Raw genomic sequence first — 21,850 nt, 5'->3', positions numbered from 1 at the left:
AATAAGTAAAATGTATTTAGAAAATTCTTGCAGACAATGAGCAGCAGAGAGAGATGACATATGACAGTGTCTACTGTAATTGTATGTCAGTGTTTACTGATTTAGTAGCAGAAAACTGCCTATTGGGCAACAATCAATTAACATCCATAACTGGCTAATAAGTACACATACATGGATATATTGATTTCGATTACTCATGCAAAAGACTAAGTGGGAACAACAGCAACCACGAGAGAAATTATTAAGAACAGCAGAAACGATGTGGATCTCTTAAAGAATGACAGGAGTGTGAACACTGAAAGAGGGAGCAGAAGTTACACAGCACAACATTACAGCTATTATGCCTTTGAGTAAGAGTAACCTGCAGGGAGAGTAAATGTGTTAGTTTCTCACATAAAATGGTAAATGTTATTTTCCATATATCTGTGCATATTATCTGCTGTCAGTACTGTGTACTGTAAAATTCATTGAATCTTCTTTCATCAAAAGTAATATCCTGGAATTCAAATAATTGGTTTAATATCACTGTTTCAGTCATTCATTTATCATGGTCTGTGGGTTCCATCACAAAGGGGAACCTCCAGGAAATTAAAATGAGTCAAATTATACATTAAAAAACAGAAGACCCCATTAGAAATTGCACTTTCTTTTCTTTATAAGTGCCACAGTTTCCAGTTCATTTCTTGTGGTTTTTCTTAACCAGTCATGCCATAAGTTAAGCATAATCCAGAAAGGGATCACATTGCCTGAACAGGATGAGAGCAGGGTTTCAGAACCAAGCTCAGATTAATCACAAAATATGCGGCTTGCATCAGTATCCAGTACATGTATTTAAAAATGTGCTGAAACTGATTTTTGTGAGGATGGTCACTTGGATTCAGATCTGGAGAAGTTGATAGCTGATCCAAGTGATGGATGTCTTCAGTTGTTGGAAATTCATCCAACAGTGCAGCTTGATGTGGACATCTCATATTATTCATGAAAAGGAGAGACTAGACTGAGTGCACCTTTGGAAATTTGTCCATTTTACAGTACTTCATCTCTGTCACCGTGGACAGTGGGGGGAAACTGAAGGAGTACTTGCATGTCTTCTGCTTGGTGCAGGACAACTTTTGTATATGGGAATGAGTATGCGAGACCAAGAGGAATTCCTTGGTAACTATATTTCTTTGAGAGACAATGAAGATATGAAGCTTTTTACACCCATCCAACATTATGCTCTGATCACTACAAGAGTGCAAACACAAATGTGATATGATATGTCCAATACACTGCCTCTAATCATATTTGAATCAAGTACCTATTCCAAATAGGAAGTACGTTTTTCCTAAACTGATATCGCAATTTCAGTTTGTGAGGAAATCTGGACAGTCACTTAACAGTGAATTGTCTGCATTTCTCTTTCCATTTTCTTATTTTCCTGATCATGTTGAATTTTTATTAGAGATGCAAATTTTATAACAGTATCTCACAATAACCATTTGTGATTAATATGAAAGAGACTCTTGGATGTTGTTTACAAAGTTCCAAGGAGGCAACATGGACATTCCTGCAGTGGAATAAATTTTCTGGAATGAGAGCTGTTGATAACGGGCTGTTAGTGCAATACAGTCATGAATAAAGTTTCTGTTTCTATATTTTGTTCCCTATCACCAGACCACTGTGCCCTCACCATTGTAATTCTTGAAAATATTCCCCCATTGCCATTGTAAATGTTCCTGACAGCATGATTATTCACTCATAATAATTTCTCATGTAATTACTCATTGTTAAGTTGTTGCTGTTGGAAGGAAAGAAAGTAAATTTAATCCTCAGTGTACAATAGACTTCATCATAAGCAGCTCAAATAAAGAAAATGATAAGAATGATTGAACTTGATCTTCAAGAAATAGTTCTGTATCTTGATAGAAATGTTAATCATGTTGAGAAGTCTGCTGACCAGAACCTAAATGGAAAGATTGTGGTGCTTAATTCTGTCACTGACATAAACTTCTGAGAATACATTTGTCATTGAGTTAAAACAACTAATAGCACCTTTTATTGATTCTTTGGTGTACTACGAAACTAATGGCATCATATATTGATTCTTTAGTGTGAACATCTAAACTACTAAGCTGAGCAGACATTTTAGGTAAAACTTTAAATTCTGCTTTTTTTTTAATCCACTTTCAGTGAAATAAACTCTTTATGTAGCCCCAAGCTGCACTCAAGTTACCTGCTAAAACTGCATGAAAATTCGTGTTGGAGATCAGTGTGTTAAAACAGGCAGACATGACAGTTTTATTATTAGAATGGATTTTCAAAGGGAAAATTGAATTTTCTTTTCAAAATTGCGATTGGAATACTTTAAAAGCTCAGATATGTATCCTTTTACTGTGCTACAGCATCATAATTGCAAACTGAATTAGATGAGTAGGGATAAAACATCTTGGGATTGACTAGGTTTTCAAATCCTCATTTAGGTTCTTTTAAATCACCAAATCAGGTTAGCATGCTCACATATATTCTGTACCTTCTTACACCTAAGATGACAGAACATAGCATATTGACTCCACCTCAAAGCAAAAGAAAAATAAGGTAATTATTGTGGCCTTGCATTACTTTACCAAGTGAGAAATTGTCTTCAGTAACTTAGAAAGTAAGTAGAAAAATAAATTTTACAATTATTTGTATATTTATGTTACTAATATCTTTTGTTATATGCACTGATTTTATGAGTAAATGTGATCAGCAATGTGACATCTTACATTTTATTTAGTGAAAGTGTAGTAATTTGTTGTGAAAGTAGTTTTGCCTGACGTTAATTTTTCCCTGCACTGTAAATAATGTTCTCTTCCTAAGATAGTATTACTGTGAAGAGTAGCTGAGAAAACTAATTACCTCATTGTTTTAAGTATAATTCAATGCAGCTTTTGCAATGTAAAGAACATATGTGCCACATACTTACGTTTTATGGAGTGTGTGTACTGCAGAAATTTAATGAAAAGCACTAAGTCAGGCATCTGATGTGAGGCTTATTGAATAATCAGGGAATAAAACCTCTTTTGATTTTACAAAAATAAAATTTAGTAACTAATCTATGAAATTTCTGTAGATATGCACAGACCAGCAGATATAGATTACAAGAAAATGGCCGTTACAAAAGCTGCACTTTTTTTTCTGAAGAATTTGCACAAGCTTTTTCTGTTTGATTTCAGTCTTTTATGCTTTTATATTTTGTTTTTTAGCTCATGAACTTGGTGTAGCAGAACCTCGAGGAGGTATGTGAAACTACCATGATCAATTTGGGACCTTTTATTACTTCTAAGTTGACACCTCATCATGTATGAAGTTACTGTCTGAATGCTTGTTGAGTGCATTTTTTGCATTGTAATCATCATTAATCCAACCTCTTGCATACTTCCTTTTTGAAATATAGATATAATGAGTGTTTCTTCTATGAGTCATCAGGTGAGGTTTCTTTGTTGTTTCCACTGATTTTTGCAATTTTGTTCTTGCAATGCATAGTTGCAATCTTTGATGTGAGACTCAGTTTTGATGGAAAGCTTCAGTTTGTTTTCAGTTGCAAATAAAATTATTTTTAAATTGGAATTTTGTGTGGCCATTCAACAGAGCTGTCCCAACTTGGTCTAGTGTGATATTTGTTAATCAGTACATGTTAACAGGAACAGTAGAGATCAAAGAATAACCAGTACTCCAGCAGCAATTGAGGTACTGCTGGAATACTGCTTTTCTTTTTATTTTATTGTCTCCGTTAATACATATATCCCACTAGGCTAATTTTAGATCACTGTATTGAATGGGGGCTTCAAATTTCAATTTAAAAATCATTTTCTTTGCAATGGGAACAAATGAAGCTTTCCTTCAAAGCTGGGCATCGCATGAAAGATCTGGAAAGCAGTATTTGTTTGGGCTGACTCTAGCTAAACTTCGCAAATATGAAACTGCAAATACCTGCCGGAATACCAGAGAAAATGCGCCTGCTGACTCCTACGAGAGACGTAAGTGTGTGTGTGTGTGTGTGTGTGTGTGTGTGTGTGTGTGTGTGTTTGTGTGTGTGTGTGTTTAGTTACATGTCTTAGCATGATCATCCTCTAACTATTTGCCTTCCTCTCCGGTTTGTCTGTTGCTTTACAGTTTTTATTCTTCTTATTGATGTACTTGAGCAGATACTATTTGTTCTGTTTCCACCCAACTGCTTCTTACATTGGGAAGCAGAGTACTTATTCTCCTTAATATTAAGGTTGCTTCTGGGTATAATGCTGTCTTCATGTTGTATCACCACTTTGGACAATCTGTATTGTGACTTGTTTCTTGCATTATCTGTGTCCATATGGATATGTAGTTAACTATATGGTGTCTGCCCATCCTATGTTTCAACAGTATCCCTAAAGTTGTAAGACTTTGGAAAATTAAAGAAACTGTTTAATTGGCTTTCCTTGAACACATGGCAGTTTCATAAAAGTTGCCTCGTCCTTATGTAACAGAAAACTGTTTTTACATGTTATGAAATACAGACATTTATATAACAATCAGTACTCTTGTGTGTGATATATGACTTACAAAGACTCATGATGTGCTGATCCATATTCTTCATCCATGATGATAATAGTTTGTTACTAATGTAGTTCTTCAGATATTATTTACTACTCATTGCAATAATGTGGTTAGACAAGGAATCCTGACAAATGTTGGTGACCAGATGATGCAAAGCAATCAAAATTCTATGTTTAATGGCCCAAGTTGGTCAATAGAAGTAGAGTTTCAGTACACCAAGACAGTGTAAAGAATATGTGTGCAGATGCTATTAAACATCTTCCATATGCATCATAACTTTTGGTTATTACTTTTTTATGCTTCAGATCAATTATGGAAAAGAAAAGGTTCACAGTTATTTGGCCATCAATATATTTGGCAAATTTCTTCACTCCAGATCACTGAACTTACATGAAAATTGTATGTGTAGTTTAAAAATTCAGGAGATAATATAACTTCTACATAATAGTAGATTATGAACCGACCAAGTAGAGGAGGCACTGGGGGGGGGGGGACACATGATTATATCTGTTTATGTGAAAACAGCTCATTATATCACAGTTACTTTTGTGTATAGTTCCTCAGTTCATCTGACTTTTCAAGAACGGCAACACCATAAAAATGAAAAAGTAGCTGATTAATCATTGTATGGTGTTTGTGAATAACTAGCACATCTATAGGATCCACAAAACAACTTTAGTCTAAAACAATCACTTTTCTGTGAGAAACTAGTTGGGGCACATTCAGAACTGCCTATCGTTTAGCCTGTTTGAATTACATAGTCACATAATTTTGATAGCAAACGGCATGTAGCACAGATATTCATACATGACGTAATCTTTATGCATGATCCAAATAAATCATGAAGAAGTCAACCTATCTGATTGTTAGATAAATAAAACTCTGTGCCAGCAGTTTCATTTCCTGTTGTATGATAACTATGATAGCATGTGCAGCCTTAGTAGGCCATTGCATACATAATCAAACATCCATGGGCAGGTGACTGCATCTTTGGGAGCATTGTATTTTTATTGCTAAAATCTCAATACTGTTGCCATTTTAAAGCTTTTGTTGTTGTGGTTTTCAGTCCTGAGACTGGTTTGATGCAGCTCTCCATGCTACTCTATCATGTGCAAGCTTCTTCATCTCCCTGTACCTACTGCAACCTACATCCTTCTGAATGTGCTTAGTGTATTCATCTCTTGGTCTACCTCTACGATTTTTACCCTCCACGCTGCCCTCCAATACTAAATTGGTGATCCCTTGATGCCTCAGAACATGTCCTGCCAACCGATCCCTTCTTCTAGTCAAGTTGTGCCACAAACTCCTCTTCTCCCCAATTCTATTCAAAACCTCCTCATTAGTTATGTGGTCTACCCATCTAATCTTCAGCATTCTTCTGTAGCACCACATGTCAAAAACTTCTATTCTGTTCTTGTCCAAACTATTTATCGACCACGTTTCACTTCCATACATGGCTACACTCCATACAAATACTTTCAGAAATGACTTCCTGACACTTAAATCTATACTCGATGTTAACAAATTTTTCTTCTTCAGAAACGCTTTCCTTGCCATTGCCAGTCTACATTTTATATCCTCTCTACTTCAACCATCATCAGTTATTTTGCTCCCCAAATAGCAAAACTCCTTTACTACTTTAAGTGTCTCATTTCCCAATCTAATTCCCTCAGCATTACCCGGCTTAAGTCGACTACATTCCATTATCCTCATTTTTATTTTGTTGATGTTAATCTTACATCCTCCTTTCAAGACACTGTTCATTCCACTCAACTCTTCTTCCATGTCCTTTGCTGTCTCTGACAGAATTACAATGTCATCGGCAAAACTCAAAGTTTTTATTTCTTCTCCATGGATTTTAATACCTACTCCAAATTTTTCTTTTGTTTCCTTTACTGCTTGCTCAATATACAGATTGAATAACATGGGAGAGAGGCTACAACCCTGTCTCACTCACTTCCCAACCACTGCTTCCCTTTCATGCCCGTCGACTCTTATAACTGCCATCTGGTTTCTGTTCAAATTGTAAATAGCCTTTCGCTCCCTGTATTTTACCCCTGCCACCTTCAGAATTTGAAAGAGAGTATTCCAGTCAACATTTTCAAAAGCTTTCTCCAAGTCTACAAATGTTAGAAATGTAGCTTTGCCTTTCCTTAATCTGGCTTCTAAGATAAGTCGTAGGGTCAGTGTTGCCTCACGTGTTCCAGCATTTCTACGGAATCCAAACTGATCTTCCCCGAGGTCGGCTTCTACCAGTTTTTCCATTCGTCTGTAAAGAATTTGTGTTAGTATTTTGGAACCGTGGTTTATTAAACTGATGGTTTGGTAATTTTCACATCTGTCAACACCTGCTTTCTTTGGCATTGGAATTATTATATTCTTCTTGAAGTCTAAGGGTATTTAGCCTGTCTCATACATCTTGCTCACCAGATTGTAGAGTTTTGTCAGGACTGGCTCTCCCAAGGCTGTCAGTAGTTCTAATGGAATGTTGTCTACTCCCGGGGCCTTGTTTCAACACAAGTCTTTCAGTGCTCTGGCAAACTCTTCACGCAGTATCATATCTCCCACTTCATCTTCATCTACGTCCTCTTCCATTTCCACAATATTGTCCTCAAGTATACCGCCCTTGTATAGACAGTCTATATACTCCTTCCACCTTTCTGCTTTCCCTTCTTTGGTTAGAACTGGGTTTCCATCTGAGCTCTTGATATTCATACAAGTGGTTCTCTTCTCTCCAAAGGTCTCTTTAATTTTCCTGTAGGCAGTATCTATCTTACCCCTAGTGAGATAAGCCTCTACATCCTTACATTTGTCCTCTAGCCATGCCTGCTTAGCCATTTTGCACTTACTGTCGATCTCATTTTTGAGACGTTTGTATTCCTTTTTGTGTGCTTCATTTACTGCATTTTTGTATTTTCTCCTTTCATCAGTTAAATTCAATATTTCTTCTGTTACCCAAGGATTTCTACTAGCCCTTGTCTTTTTACCTACTTCATCCTCTGCTGCCTTCACTACTTCATCCCTCAAAGCTACCCATTGTTATTCTATTGTATTTCTTTACCCCATTCTTGTTAGTTGTTCCCTTATGCTCTCCCTGAAACTCTGTACAACCTCTGGTTCTTTCAGTTTATCCAGGTCCCATCTCCTTAAATTCCCACCTTTTTGCAGTTTCTTCAGTTTTAATCTACAGTTCATAACCAATAGAGTCCACATCTACCCCTGGAATGTCTTACAATTTAAAACCTGGTTCCAAAATCTCTGCCTTACCATCATATAATCTATCTGAAACCTGTCAGTATCTCCAGGATTCTTCCATGTATACAACCTTCTTTTATGATTCTTGAACCAGGTGTTAGCTATGATTAAGTTATGCTGTGTGCAGAATTCTACCAGGCGGCTTCCTCTTTCATTTCTTACCCTCAATCCATATTCACCTACTACGTTTCCTTCTCTCCCTTTTCCTGCTATTGAATTCCAGTTACCCATGACTATTAAATTTTCGTCTCCCTTCACTATCTGAATAATTTCTTTTATCTCATCATACGTTTCATCAATTTCTTAGTCATCTGCAGAGCTAGTTGGCATGTAAACTTGTACTACTGTAGTAGGCATGGGCTTCGTGTCTATCTTGGCCACAATAATGTGTTCACTATGTTTGTAGTAGCTTTCTCGCACTCTTATTTTTTTTTTTTTTTTTTAGTCATTATTATACCTTCTCCTGCATTACCCCTATTTGATTTTGTATTTATAACCCTGTATTCACCTGACCAGAAGTCTTGTTCCTCCTGCCACCGAACTTCACTAATTCCCACAATATCTAACTTTAACCTATCCATTACCCTTTTTAAATTTTCTAACCTACCTGCCCAATTAAGGGATCTGACATTCCATGCTTCGATCTATAGAACGTCAGTTTTCTTTCTCCTGATAACAACAACCTCTTGAGTAGTCCCCGCCCGGAGATCCGAATGGGGGACTATTTTATCTTGAGAATATTTTACCTAAGAGGACGCCATTATCATTTAACCATACATTAAAGCTGCATGCCCTCAGGAAAAATTATGGCCGTAGTTTCCCCTTGCTTTCAGTCATTTGCTGTACCAGCACAGCAAGGCCGTTTTGGTTAGTGTTGCAAGGCCAGATCAGTCAATCATCCAGACTGTTGCCCCTGCAACTACTGAAAAGGGTGCTTGCCCCTCTTCAGGAACCACACGTTTGTCTGGCCTCTCAACAGATACGCCTCCGTTGTGGCTGCACCTACAGTACGGCTATCTGTATCGCTGAGGCATGCAAGCCTCGCCACCAACGGCGAGGTCCATTGTTCTTGGGAGGGGGAGGGGGTGGGGTCAGCTTTTAGCAAATGACAATATGCAGTGTTGTTGGCTGGCTATATTTTTCTTCAGTAATGGAGTAGCATTTACTTTTGGCATAGATGGCAATTGAGACAGCAGCAAGAACTGCAGTTATTGTCTCCCCATTGTGCAATCCACATTCATTTTGTCATTATGTGAAGATTCTCATATTGCACTAATAACATATTCACTATAGCAAGGTAAAAAAATTGTGAAGTCCTTGTGCTGCCTTGTCTGGCTTGCGTTGAGCAAATTGTTTGCAACAGCGTAAATCTTTCATAAAAAAAAACAACGGAATTGTTCCCATTGAAATATATAGGGTACTGGAGATTAGCTTACAGCATTGCTTGCAAATGTGTGTAGCATCTTTCCAAGTCTTAAGCGTGATGTTACTACGCAGCATATCAATCTGGATAGATTTTAAAAGCCCAAAGAATTGTCATTCAACTCTTGCATTTACATCTAAAGAGTCAAGCTCTTGAGTTGATGAAAAATGAAAGTGACATATCAGTAGATTTTTTACTGCTTCTCTACTACTTACTATTGATAGCACATAGACTCACTTCAAAATCGTACAAGCTCACTGTAAGAAAAAATAAAAACTAAAAACAGGTGAAGTTGTACAGTCTCTAAGTGGGTCTTTGCACCACACACAATTTATCCGCAGGTGTATAACACAGTGGTTTACGTAAACTCCATATGAATTACTTAAAAAAAAGAAAAGATGTTTAAAATTTCATGATACTGTACTTCCCATTGTTATGTATTGCCTGTAGTAGTAGCCAAGAAGTACATGTCAATGTACAGAGTTGATATTTACTAAAAGTTGCAGAATAACATGAAAAGACTAACTGAATCAGAAATAACAGAAAGGAACTTTCTACAGGCAGTGTGCAAGTAAATACAGGGGACTTAAGGATAAATTGATCTCATAAAACTGTCACTCAAACCAAGCAATAACGGGAAGAAGATTGCTTTTTGACATGTGGAAATAAAGGAGATGTAAAGCCCAGTGGCTGTAATAAATACTGGCATGAGATTGTTTTCCTCTAAGCAGCATTATTTCTAATTACTTTTCAGTCTTTCCTGTCTTTGAAGGTCGTTTTTATTCTCTCTCTCTCTCTCTCTCTCTCTCTCTCTCTCTCTCTGTGTGTGTGTGTGTGTGTGTGTGTGTGTGTGTGTGTGTGTGTGTGTCTGAGAGAGAGAGAAAGTTCCGTGCGTTCAACTGTTAGTGTGAAATAGAATCCTAGTCGATACTTCACTTTCTGGAACTACAGGTGGGTAACAGAAATCTAAAAAATGCATGCAGTGTCCTGCATTTGGTTTTCATTTCATCTTTGATTTGGTCACTAGTTCAAAGTTCATCAGACGATCCATTGAAGACTAGACAGTAATTTGGAACACCTTTTTAATTATTATGTCAGGATAGTGTGAACTATAAAACTGGGTTAAGAAAAGATACAAGCTGAATGTTTCTTTATTGCTTTCATGGAAACCAAAGAATATGCATTTTGATCAGTTACTCTTGTAACCTCTGCGTATTTCAGTCTCATTCACTTATCACCTACAAACAGTGTTTGTGGCCATGTTATAAAATGTAATTCTTCTAGAGTTTTGCAAATTAACAGAAAAAAGTATTTTACTTGAAATGTTTGAAGAGAATAAATTGTTTCTAAAAATCTGTCATGCATATTGTTTCATCCCATTACCGAATATAGAATCCCATCTTTTTAAATAAACTGAAGCCTGGCCAGTTTCCTGTATTCACTTCAGTAACACTATGAAGCTTTTGCACTAATAAGATACAGATTTTTCCTGGTGTCCTGTTGCCGTGTGCTTTATAGAATATTGATTCTAAAGTGTATGTTTTGCATGTAAAATAGTCTGTATGTATTTAATAATCTAGAGACTACCTTGAGAACTACGAAAACTGATTTGGTAGCAATAGCATGCGGTGCTGTACCTTTAGCACTTTCAGTTATTATATTAATATATTTAGCTGATCATTTAATGCATGTTAACTGTAATGCCATTAATATGAATGTAGCAAGAAACTAACACTTAATAGAATAGCAAAATAGGTAATGGAAAAATTAATTTTGTTATGATGTGATTTTTAGTCATACAGACTCTTTAAAAGCATGTTGTATAATACATTCAAGTTACTTAGTGCGCTTTCCTTTATAATTCATTTGCTGTTGTGATGTTTCAAAGAAAGTTAAATTGAGTATGACCAGAAAACATTACAAGAGTCAATGCAGTAAAAGAGATTCAATGTAAAATGAGCTCAAAAATGTGAAGGCAGTTAACATTAATAGTTATGTTGTTGTTTGCAAAATCTTCATATGTCTTCTATTTCGTGTAACAGTTCATAGCTCATATATTTCGGGTGATATCAGTTAGCTGTTTAAATTACTATAGTAAGTCACAGACCATGTTTAAGTAATGAGTAATGATAAGGAAGAGCAATAGGGATGACCCTGGAGCAGTATTGACAAACACAATAGATATATTTTTCAAAAATTCCTTCACACGGAAAAAGTGGTACTGTATGAAAGTAATACTTTGTATCTCATCTGAATTATCCCATTTTTCCTTTCCCCTGAAGAAAACAGACTTTCATACATGTTTTGCAATTTGTGTATCTGTCAGCGCTACTCCAATTGTTTCTGTTTGGCAGCTAGTAAGTAGTCTGTTTCATCAGATTTTGATAGTATTAATTTCTGCTTTTCATTCTGATTTGAAATGTTTTACATTATGTCTAGGGTTTATACATATTTTTAACATGCGTAATTATACTAATTAAATTAGGCACTTCATTTTCCCAATGTTGATGGTGTCTCATATTGGCGAGTGGAACAATATTTATGCATCAGCATTCAATAGCTATCAGAAGCGTTGAAGATAAGAATGCACATATTCTGCAGTACCGCACACATGTTACTCCGTAGTACCTGATATGTGCTCAGTAACACTGAGATTAGTGGTCTTTGTTTCTATCAAGCATTTATCAAACAACTGTGATAAAATTTGAATGGAAAAATGGCTGGTGCCCTCGCTTTATGAACAAGCAGTGTGTACACAAACAGATGTGTCAATGTGACCTTCAGTATATTAAAATCACCTGTGAGGGATGATGATTGAATTTCATACCAGACCAATATCAATACCATCCTTCAGGCAAGAGGTATTCGTTTGCTTTTTGATGCCCTTGTACCACCTTGTGTACCAGGTGTGTCAATGTGACATTCAGTATATTAACATCACCTGTGAGGGATGACAGTTGAATTTCATACCGGACCAGGATCAGTACTGTCCTTCAAGCAAGGAATTCATTTGCTTTTTGATGCTCTCGTACCACCATTTACCATAACTCAGCAAGCCAATGGACATTTACCCAAACTCTTAGCACATGCTGTGGAGTTAGCAGTAATACTTCTGGTTTCTGTAACCCCTACCAAGGAGGTGGTTCTGAGTAGTACAAAAAGCGGGTACTGCTTTGTCACTTATTTGTTGACTCTTAGAATTGATTTGCATCCATTTGTGACCTCGGTCATCCATGCTTTGTTGACTATGAGGATTTATATTGTTAACTCTATTTTTGTTCAGATGGAGCCACTCCCAGTATATCCCCAATATGCTGGGCTGCAAAAATTCAGCTGCCTACGCAGTATCAAAGATGTAGTACTTTATGCATCAGTTGTGTAGATGGAAAATTGTCGTGGTGGGTTAGGAATGGGGTGTAAGTATATTAGAAAAGATTATGACAGGGCAGAACATTTTGATGCATGCAGGTCATGGGGCTATCAGGAGGAACATGAAGAGAAAAAACTGGACAAGTGCTGAGACCTCGTGGCTTGCATTTCTTTGCAGTAAAACTCTGATAAATTCATTCTAAGTGATGCTATTCACTGAGGCAATGGTGTCAGTTCAGCAGGACAGTTCTCCATCTAATTGAATTGTCTATGAATATAAAGCATTAAAATCTTGAAATAGTTCTAGAGTTTATATAGTATATAACTTAAAAAGCCTGCCTTTAGGAACTATGGTCTGGTTTCACACACACACACACACACACACACACACACACACACACACACACACCGAGAGAGAGAGAGAGAGAGAGAGAGAGAGAGAGAGAGAGAGAGAGAGAAATTGTCTGCTGACAGAACTGCGAGCAGTAGTCTTGGCTGGGTTGTTAGTTGAGGAAAAAAGTAATTGTTGTGGTGGTGGGGTAGGAAGGGAATGTAAGTGTGTTAGAAAAGATCATGCCAGAGCAGAACATTTGAGTAGGACTCATGCTCTGAGGGTTTCGTGCAAACTTATTATCTACATAGATAATAATAATTTGGAAGCCTTTCTATTGGACACCATTTCAGTGACTTGCATGTCCCTAACCTACCCCAGTTATCCAACTGGGGAAAGGGGACCTACAGTTGAATGTGGACTCCAAATCATGCAATGTTTCTGGCCACTCCTCACATTGTTGGGAGGTGAAGGCTGGTTTAAAATGAAGACTGAAAAATCAGTGGTCTGGCCGAGTTTCAATCCAGCAATCTCTCAGTTTTTAGGCAAGTGCTTTATCACTGGACCACCAGGCCCAATGTGGGTATACATAGTTCATGTGTAAGTTTTGATGAGTGAGTTTGTGAGTATTAAAACATGTGATAACAGGGTGGTCCATTGATTGTGACCGGGCCAAATATCTCATGAAATAAGCATCAAACGCTTATCAAGAATGAAACTTGTCTAGCTTGAAGGGCGAAGTCAGATGGCGCTATGGTTGGCCCACTAGATGGTGCTGCCATGGGTCAAACGGAAATCAACTGTGTTTTTTTAAATAGGAACCCCATTTTTTATTACATATTCGTGTAGTATGTAAAGAAATATGAATGTTTTAGTTGGACCACCTTTTTCGCTTCGTGATAGATGGCACTGTAATAGTCACAAACATATGGCTCACAATTTTAGACGAACAGTTGATAACAGATAGGTTTTTTTAAATTAAAATACAGAACATAGGTACATTTGAACATTTTATTTTGGTTGTTCCAATGTGATACATGTACCTTTGTGAACTTATCATTTCTGAGAACGCATACTGTTACAGCGTGATTACCAGTAAATACCACATTAATGCAATAAATGCTCAAAATGATGTCCGTCAACCTCAATGCATTTGGCAATACGTGTAACGACACTTCTCTCAACAGCGAGTAGTTCACCTTCCGTAATATTTGCACATGCATTGACAATGCGCTGACGCATGTTGTCAGGCATTGTCGATGGGTCATGGTAGTAAATATCTTTCAACTTTCCCCACAGAAAGAAATCCGGGGTCATCAGATCCGGCGAACGTGCGGACCATGGTATGGTGCTTCGACGACCAATCCACCTGTCATCAAATATGCTATTCAATACTGCTTCAACCGCCCGCGAGCTATGTGCCGGAAGTATCATGTTGGAAGTACATCGCCATTCTGTTATGCAGTGAAACATCTTGTAGTAACATCGGTAGAACATTACGTAGAAAATCAGCATACATTGCCCCATTTAGATTGCCATCGATAAAATGGGGGCCAATTATACTTCCTCCCATAATGCCGCACCATACATTAACCTGCCAAGGTCGCTGATGTTCCACTTGTCACAGCCATCGTGGATTTTCCGTTGCCCAATAGTGCATATTATGCTGGTTTACGTTACCGCTGTTGGTAAATGATGCTTTGTCGCTAAATAGAATGTGTGCAAAAAATCTGTCATCATCCCATATTTTCTCTTGTGCCCAGTGGCAGAACTGTACATGACATTCAAAGTCATCGCCATGCAATTCCTGCTGCATAGAAATATGGTACGGGTGCAATCGATGTTGATGTAGCATTCTCAACACAGACGTTTTTGAGATTCCCAATTCTCACACAATTTGTCTGCTACTGATGTGCGGATTAGCTGCGACAGCAGCTAAAACACCTACTTGGGCATCATCATTTGTTGCAGGTCGTGGCTGAACACTTCCTGTTTCCTTAAATAATATAACTATCTGGTGGACAGTCCGGACACTTGGATGATGTCGTCCAGGATACCGACCAGCATACTTAGCATACACCCTTTGGGCATTTTGATCACAATAGCCATACATCAATACGATATCAACCTTTTCCGCAATTGGTTAACGGTACATTTTAACACGTAACACGGGTAATGTATCATGAAGCAAATACCGTCCGCACTGGCGGAATGTTACGTGATACCACATACTTATACGTTTGTGACTATCACAGTGCCATCTTTCACAAAGCGAATAAAGTGGTCCAACTAAAACATTCATATTTCTTTATGTACTACATGAATATGTAATAAAAAATGGGGCTTCCTATTTAAAAAAATGCAGTTGATATCCATTTGACCTATGGCAGCGCCATCTAGCGGGCCAACCATAGTGCCATCTGCTTTCCCCCTTCAAGCTAGATGCATTTCGTTCTTTGTAGTTTTTTCGTTTGATGCTTATTTCGTGAGATATTTGGTCCAGTCACTATCAATGGATGACCCTGTATATGGTCATATCTTCTGATTGCATTGAATTTGAAGCTTAAATAATTTACATCCTAGGGATCGTAGACCTCAGTACTTGAGGTAAAGCTCAATTTGTTACTTCCTGAGAAAAGAGGTCCTCACAGATGGTCAAACAGACAGACAACAAAGTGATCCTATAATGGTTTTGTTTCCACTGACTGAGGTGTGGAACCATAAAAAGGGGAAGCTGGAGGAAGCCAAGTAGGAGAATGAGGCAGAGTGATTAGAATGGGTGGGCTGAGTGCATTAACACGTAGTAATGTATTTGGGGCAGGGGGGGGGGGGGGGGGGGAGGGTGTTTGCAGCAAAACTTGAGACACTGCCATTTGTGAAAAGTGCAACACCGAGAAGGAATTACCCGAATAGTGCCACATTTGGTGGAAGTGGCGACAGGTGTGCAAGCAATACGTGATATGTTTTGCAGCAAGATGAGGTACATGTAGGCCAGGCAGAGCCATCTCATGTTTGTCCAACAGGGTCAGTGTTGTGCCTAGTGTAGTTGGTGCAGAGCTGTCACACAAGGTGGAAACAATACAGTGAGTGCTGGTATGCCTTGTTGATGTCAAAGGGAGCCTAACAGGGCAGAATTGTCAGTCTCCGGGAAATGGGGTTGTCATAACATGACATTTTGGTTCACACAGGTCATGCTGCTATGACAGCAATGTGTGTGTGGAAGCAGTGAAGAGAGGAAGGTAGTCCACAGTGACAAGTGGGAACTGGACCATGGAACATGACCACAGCACGAGATGACCGTCATCTTGTCTGCATGGCCATTACGGACCGTACAGTGTCATCCACAATGTTGGCTCATCACTGGAGCACTGCAACAGGTGTGAACTAGTCTGCATCAACAGTTCATCGCTGTCTGCTGCAGGTTGGACTGGTTGCATGCATGGCATTACATCGGCTTCCATTGTCCAAAAACAACAAGCTCCTCCAACTGCAATTGGCACGTGAACACCGTCATTGGGGTGCTAAGTGGCAACATGTAATCTTTTCGGATGAGTCCCACTTCAATGTGTCCTACAGTGATGGCTGCATTGTGGTGCAGCATAGCGGACAAACACCAGGTGTGATGGTTTGGGCGCCATTGGTTACAACAACTGATCTCGCCTCGTACGTATTGTGGGCACTTTGAACAGCAACTGGTACCTAACTGAGGTTGTGGAGCCTGAGGTATTCACCCTGCTTCAGGCATCTCCAAATGCCACATTTCAACAGGACAATTCCTGGCCACATATTGTGGAGAATGTACAGGCCTTCTTCGAAGAGCGATGGGTACTAGTGTTTTCCTGGCCTGCATGTTCACCAGACATATCGCCCAGCGAAAATGTCGGGGATATGGTTGGTCGGCATCTGGTGCATCACGGTCCTCCAGTAACTGGTGTCATGGATTTGTGGGCTTGGATACAAACGTATAGCAGCTCTAATTGCAGCGCATGGTGGCCACACGGCATACTGAATAATTAAATTGAATTCATGTGTTTCCTTCTTGGTGTTGCAATTTCCATAAACGGTAGTGTATACAGGGTGTTACAAAAAGATACGGCCAAACTTGAAGGAAACATTCCTCACACACAAATAAAGAAAAGATGTTATGTGGACATGTGTCCGGAAACGCTTAATTTCCATATTAGAGTTCATTTTAGTTTCGTCAGTATGTACTGTACGTCCTCGATTCACCGCCAGTTGGCCCAATTGAAGGAAGGTAATGTTGACTTCGGTGCTTGTGTTGACATGCGACTCATTGCTCTACAGTACTAGCTTCGAGCACATCAGTACGTAGCATCAACAGGTTAGTGTTCATCACGAACGTGGTTTTGCAGTCAGTGCAATGTTTACGGATGCGGAGTTGGCAGATGCCCATTTGATGTATGGATTAGCACGGGGCAATAGCCGTGGCACGGTATGTTTGTGTCGAGACAGATTTCCAGAATGAAAGTGTCCTGACAGGAAGACGTTCGAAGCAATTGATCAGAGTCTTAGGGAGCACGGAACATTCTAGCCTATGACTCACGACTGGGAAAGACCTAGAATGACGAGGACACCTGCAATGGACGAGGCAATTCTTCGTGCAGTTGATGATAACCCTAATGTCAGCGTCAGAGAAGTTGCTGCTGTACAAGGTAACGTTGACCATGTCACTGTATGGAGAGTGCTACGGGAGAACCAGTTGTTTCCATACTATGTACAGCGTGTGCAGGCACTATCAGCAGCTGATTGGCCTCCACGGGTACACTCCTGCGAATGGTTCATCCAACAATGTGTCAATCCTCATTTCAGTGCAAATGTTCTCTTTACGGATGAGGCTTCATTCCAACATGATCAAATTGTAAATTTTCACAATCAAGATGTGTGGGCTGACGAGAATCCTCACGCAATTGTGCAATCACGTCGTCAACACAGATTTTCTGTGAACGTTTGGGCAGGCATTGTTGGTGATGTCTTGATTGGGCCCCATGTTCTTCCACCTATGCTCAATGGAGCACATTATCATGATTTCATATGGGATACTCTACCTGTGCTGCTAGAACGTGTGCCTTTAAAAGTACGACACAACATGTGGTTCATGCACGATGGAGCTCCTGCACATTTCAGTCAAAGTGTTTGTACGCTTCTCAACAACAGATTCGGTGACCGATGGATTGGTAGAGGCGGACCAATGCCATGGCCTCCACGCTCTCCTGACCTCAACATTCTTGACTTTCATTTATGGGGGCATTAGGAAGCTCTTGTCTACGCAACCCCGGTACCAAATGTTGAGACTCTTCATGCTCGTATTGTGGACGGCTGTGATACAATACGCCATTCTCCAGGGCTGCATCAGCGCATCAGGGATTCCATGCGACGGAGGGAGGATGCATGTATCCTCACTAATGGAGGACATTTTGAACATTTCCTGTAACAAAGTGTTTGAAGTCACTCTGGTACGTTCTGTTGCTGTGTGTTTCCATTCCATGATTAATGTGATTTGAAGAGAAGTAATAAAATGCGCTATAACATGGAAAGTAAGCGTTTCCGGACACATGTCCACATAACATATTTTCTTTCTTTGCGTGTGAGGAATGTTTCCTGAAAGTTTGGCCGTACCTTTTTGTAACATCCTGTGTAGACTGCCAACTTGCAAAGGATTAGGAGAAGTACAATTTATAATGGAAGTCCAAAAAATATAGCAAAGAGTTCAGGATACAAAGATAAGTGGCATTGGAAGAAGCAAACATTGTGTTTTAGAAAGTTAAGTAGTGAAACGAGTACTTTGTTTCATTTTTTAGTTCTTATAGTATTAGGACAGTTGTGTGGTTCTAAATGTGTGAAAGATTATTGAGTAGTATCCATGAGGAAGGAACTGAGCATGGTGAACAGTCAAATAAACATCAAGCCAGACGGTCCATAAGTGAAAATCATAAACATCAAGCCATTCAGATGCACTTGTACCATATGCAAAATATTTGAAGGAATCATGTGCAGATTTTTAATGTGTCATTGTGTTAGAAGTTAATCGTTGAATTCAGCTGTGCTAAAATTATTGGGGGCATATCAGAATCAAAGAAAATAGTTATGATCAAGTCAACCGTAATATGTAAGCAAGGAGAGAGATATTCATATACTGAAAGAGAAACAGAGGTAAAGAGAGATAAAATGAGAAAGTGAATTAGGGCTGTTACTATTTAGGATAAATTTTTTAACACTTAAGGTTGGTGAGTACACGGATAAAATCATTTTCAGTGCATGTAATGATTCTTTATGTAGAGACACAGGTAATTCAGTGTATTATGAAAACTTTGAAGTGACTTAGAAGATATGTTACCAGTATTAGACTGGACAAAAATGTGTTGTTTATGAATGTGTGAGGGACTTAGTGCTATGGTAAGCTACTGCGTAACAGGATGGGAATACTTGGATTTAATATGTAATTTTGGGCACAAGGAAGATTCATTTGGAGAACTATAGGAAAATGGCAAAGGGAGAGTCTTGTAAAAGAACTGTTTCGTGTGTCCAGAAGGAAGAAGAGAACTTGAATACATACAAGGAAAGACAAATACACAATGAGAACCATGCCAAAGTAAGTAGCACAACTGAGATGCGAATAAATCAAAATGGTAATGACAAGTGCAAGAAAAGGTGTGGGTTTAGGCTTACTTGTGTGCATATGGTTTGTGGATTGAAAGAGCACTCTCATGAGCTCTGCTGGAGAGGCAGCAACTCATATTAGTTTCTTGGGAATTGGAAGTATTGAGAAAATGAAATATAATTTACATCAAAAGAAAACTCAAAGCTATTGAAAACCTGTGTTCATTTGGCTAACATATTGAGGCTACTACTTTGTAACAAACACCCTAATTGAGAGAGTATAATTTGTGCGAAAACTGCACTTATTATTTTGCTGTCAGGCAGGCTGATACAGAAGTAATGTGTCTGCATGTGTGGCAGGCCAGCATGCAGCTCAGTTTGCAAATTCCTTTTCTTTTTCCACCAATCAGGGCACCTGCTCTTGCCTACACAGCTCCAGGTATGCTCTTGGTTTATTGTGAGAACTTTGAAACAAGGATGACTACAAATGTTGTCTACTAGAAAAGCAGGGCATTTTGCAAAATAGCACCTGTGTATAATGTGTAATGACTCAGTTGACCACTCCTATTATAAATCTTACCATAAAATATCATTTAATTCATACATAAGGTTGCTTGGTAGTAAAGTTGTTGGTATTCCACACTATAGACAATTATTTAATATCAGAAATTTATCTAGATTTTTTCCCCTCATAACTTGTTTGTAATGGTTACTTCTTTAAGAGAACAAATTTGTGAATATGTAAGTGCATCAACTGAAGAAATGTACATGACCTTCTACTGATGTGAAATGTTACTTCCTGTTTTTTTCACAGAACCTGAACCACAAAAGATACCAGAAAGTGGAAATAATGGAAGCGAAACTAGGCCAAGGTTAATGGCTCTGTTGACTGTCCTGAGTCTAAGCACTTTTTTCTTGTAGTTAGCTTTGAAGTAAGTATTACTGTTCTTCACACTATATGAAATAAATATATGAAAGAATTTTTATTGCTCTGAAATTTTTTTGTGTAAAAATGGGTGCCTTATTTTAATCAATGTTATTAAACTTATTTTTGGGCGAGTAGAATACCTTTTTTCTTTCTTTTTAAATCATAATTTTCAGGTCTGCTCATTAAATCTTTTCTCTTTTCTCCAAGTTGCTTCCAGTCATCCACTGTCCACTCATGTCACTCTTAAACACTGCCTCAGATGTCACTTAGCACCTAGAACAAAAATGTGTGTATTTTGAGGAGCTGCTTGGCCACTGTACTGCATTCTTTTTACTTCCTTTGTATTAGCTCAACTACTGGTAGCTCTTTAGGCTCAAGAGTGATTACTTCCTTTGATATCATAATTTTTTACAATCATCCTGTGCAGTGCTCAACAGTCCATGTCCTCAGTGCATGAAGGCTGCCTGGTCTTAGTTTTGTTGTGGTTGTTCCTTCACATTTCCACTTTAAAGTCACATCATCTACAGTTGACTTGGGCAGCTTTAGAAGGGTTGTTACTCAGAGCACATGCAGTGACTAGTCCACATTCGAAGTAACAGAGATCTCCTGATTGGCCCATTTCGCTGTTATCGATTTTCTACTGATGATACAGTATTCCGCACCACATTTTATAATAGCAGGTCTGCTACACATGTCGTCTTGTGGTCAGCTCTGCAGTACATAGGAGTGTCTGGTTGTTTTTGATTTGATAGTGTACACGATGATACATGTATAGGCACATTATGTTTCTGATGTGCTAGATTTGAACCAATAGGTGATATGCCCAATTTAGTATGCATATCTATTCTGTCACCTTTTTCATATCACAGTTTTTAACATTCCATACTCTACCTACACAGTGCGCTTTACCAGATGCTGGAGCAAGTCTTTATCATGTGTCTGTAGATATAAGAGAAGATACAGTATCATAAGTATAATCTGAAAACTTTTGTGACAATATTATATTATAATATTTCACAGTAAAATGTTGTGTCTACTATTGCTGTTGTATAATATGCCAGTTTATTAATAATAAATAGTTAGGAGACTTAGTATACAGTAAATTCTGTTCCCTGCACAACTATTTTTGTGTAACATGTTGACAGCATCTTTGTGCTTAGAAATTTTGAATCTGTGTATTCAAATTACTTGGTAATTTGCTTTTCTTTATATTTAAGCACACCTCTTGATGGGAAGCTTCCAGGGTGAGTTAGTGTGTGTTTTGGTTTTAGTTGACCATTATGGGAGTTAGTTTGAAATGTTTGGTTATGACAGCATAATTTTTATAATCATTTTCTTATTAATAGCATGGTAGAGTTGCAAAGTTGTA

The 21,850-nt window shown here is 38.4% G+C and overlaps 1 protein-coding gene across 1 annotated transcript in view; it reads left to right on the top strand.

The window, feature by feature from the left end:
- LOC124775405 (neural cell adhesion molecule 1-A-like) overlaps window positions 1–21,850 on the top strand; it is a 97,943-nt gene that overhangs the window by 68,691 nt on the left and 7,402 nt on the right. Inside the window, exons 10-12 of the mRNA XM_047250239.1 lie at window positions 3,228–3,260; window positions 20,368–20,485; window positions 21,699–21,725. Of these exons, the coding sequence (XP_047106195.1) occupies window positions 3,228–3,260; window positions 20,368–20,474 (140 nt within the window). The 3' untranslated portion in view covers window positions 20,475–20,485; window positions 21,699–21,725. The remainder of the gene's footprint in view (window positions 1–3,227; window positions 3,261–20,367; window positions 20,486–21,698; window positions 21,726–21,850) is intronic.

Source organism: Schistocerca piceifrons, chromosome 2 (genome assembly GCF_021461385.2).
Source record: "Schistocerca piceifrons isolate TAMUIC-IGC-003096 chromosome 2, iqSchPice1.1, whole genome shotgun sequence".
NCBI lineage: Eukaryota > Metazoa > Arthropoda > Insecta > Orthoptera > Acrididae > Schistocerca > Schistocerca piceifrons.
Note: the sequence above shows the minus strand (reverse complement) of the source record. Positions and strands in the feature narration are given on the sequence as shown.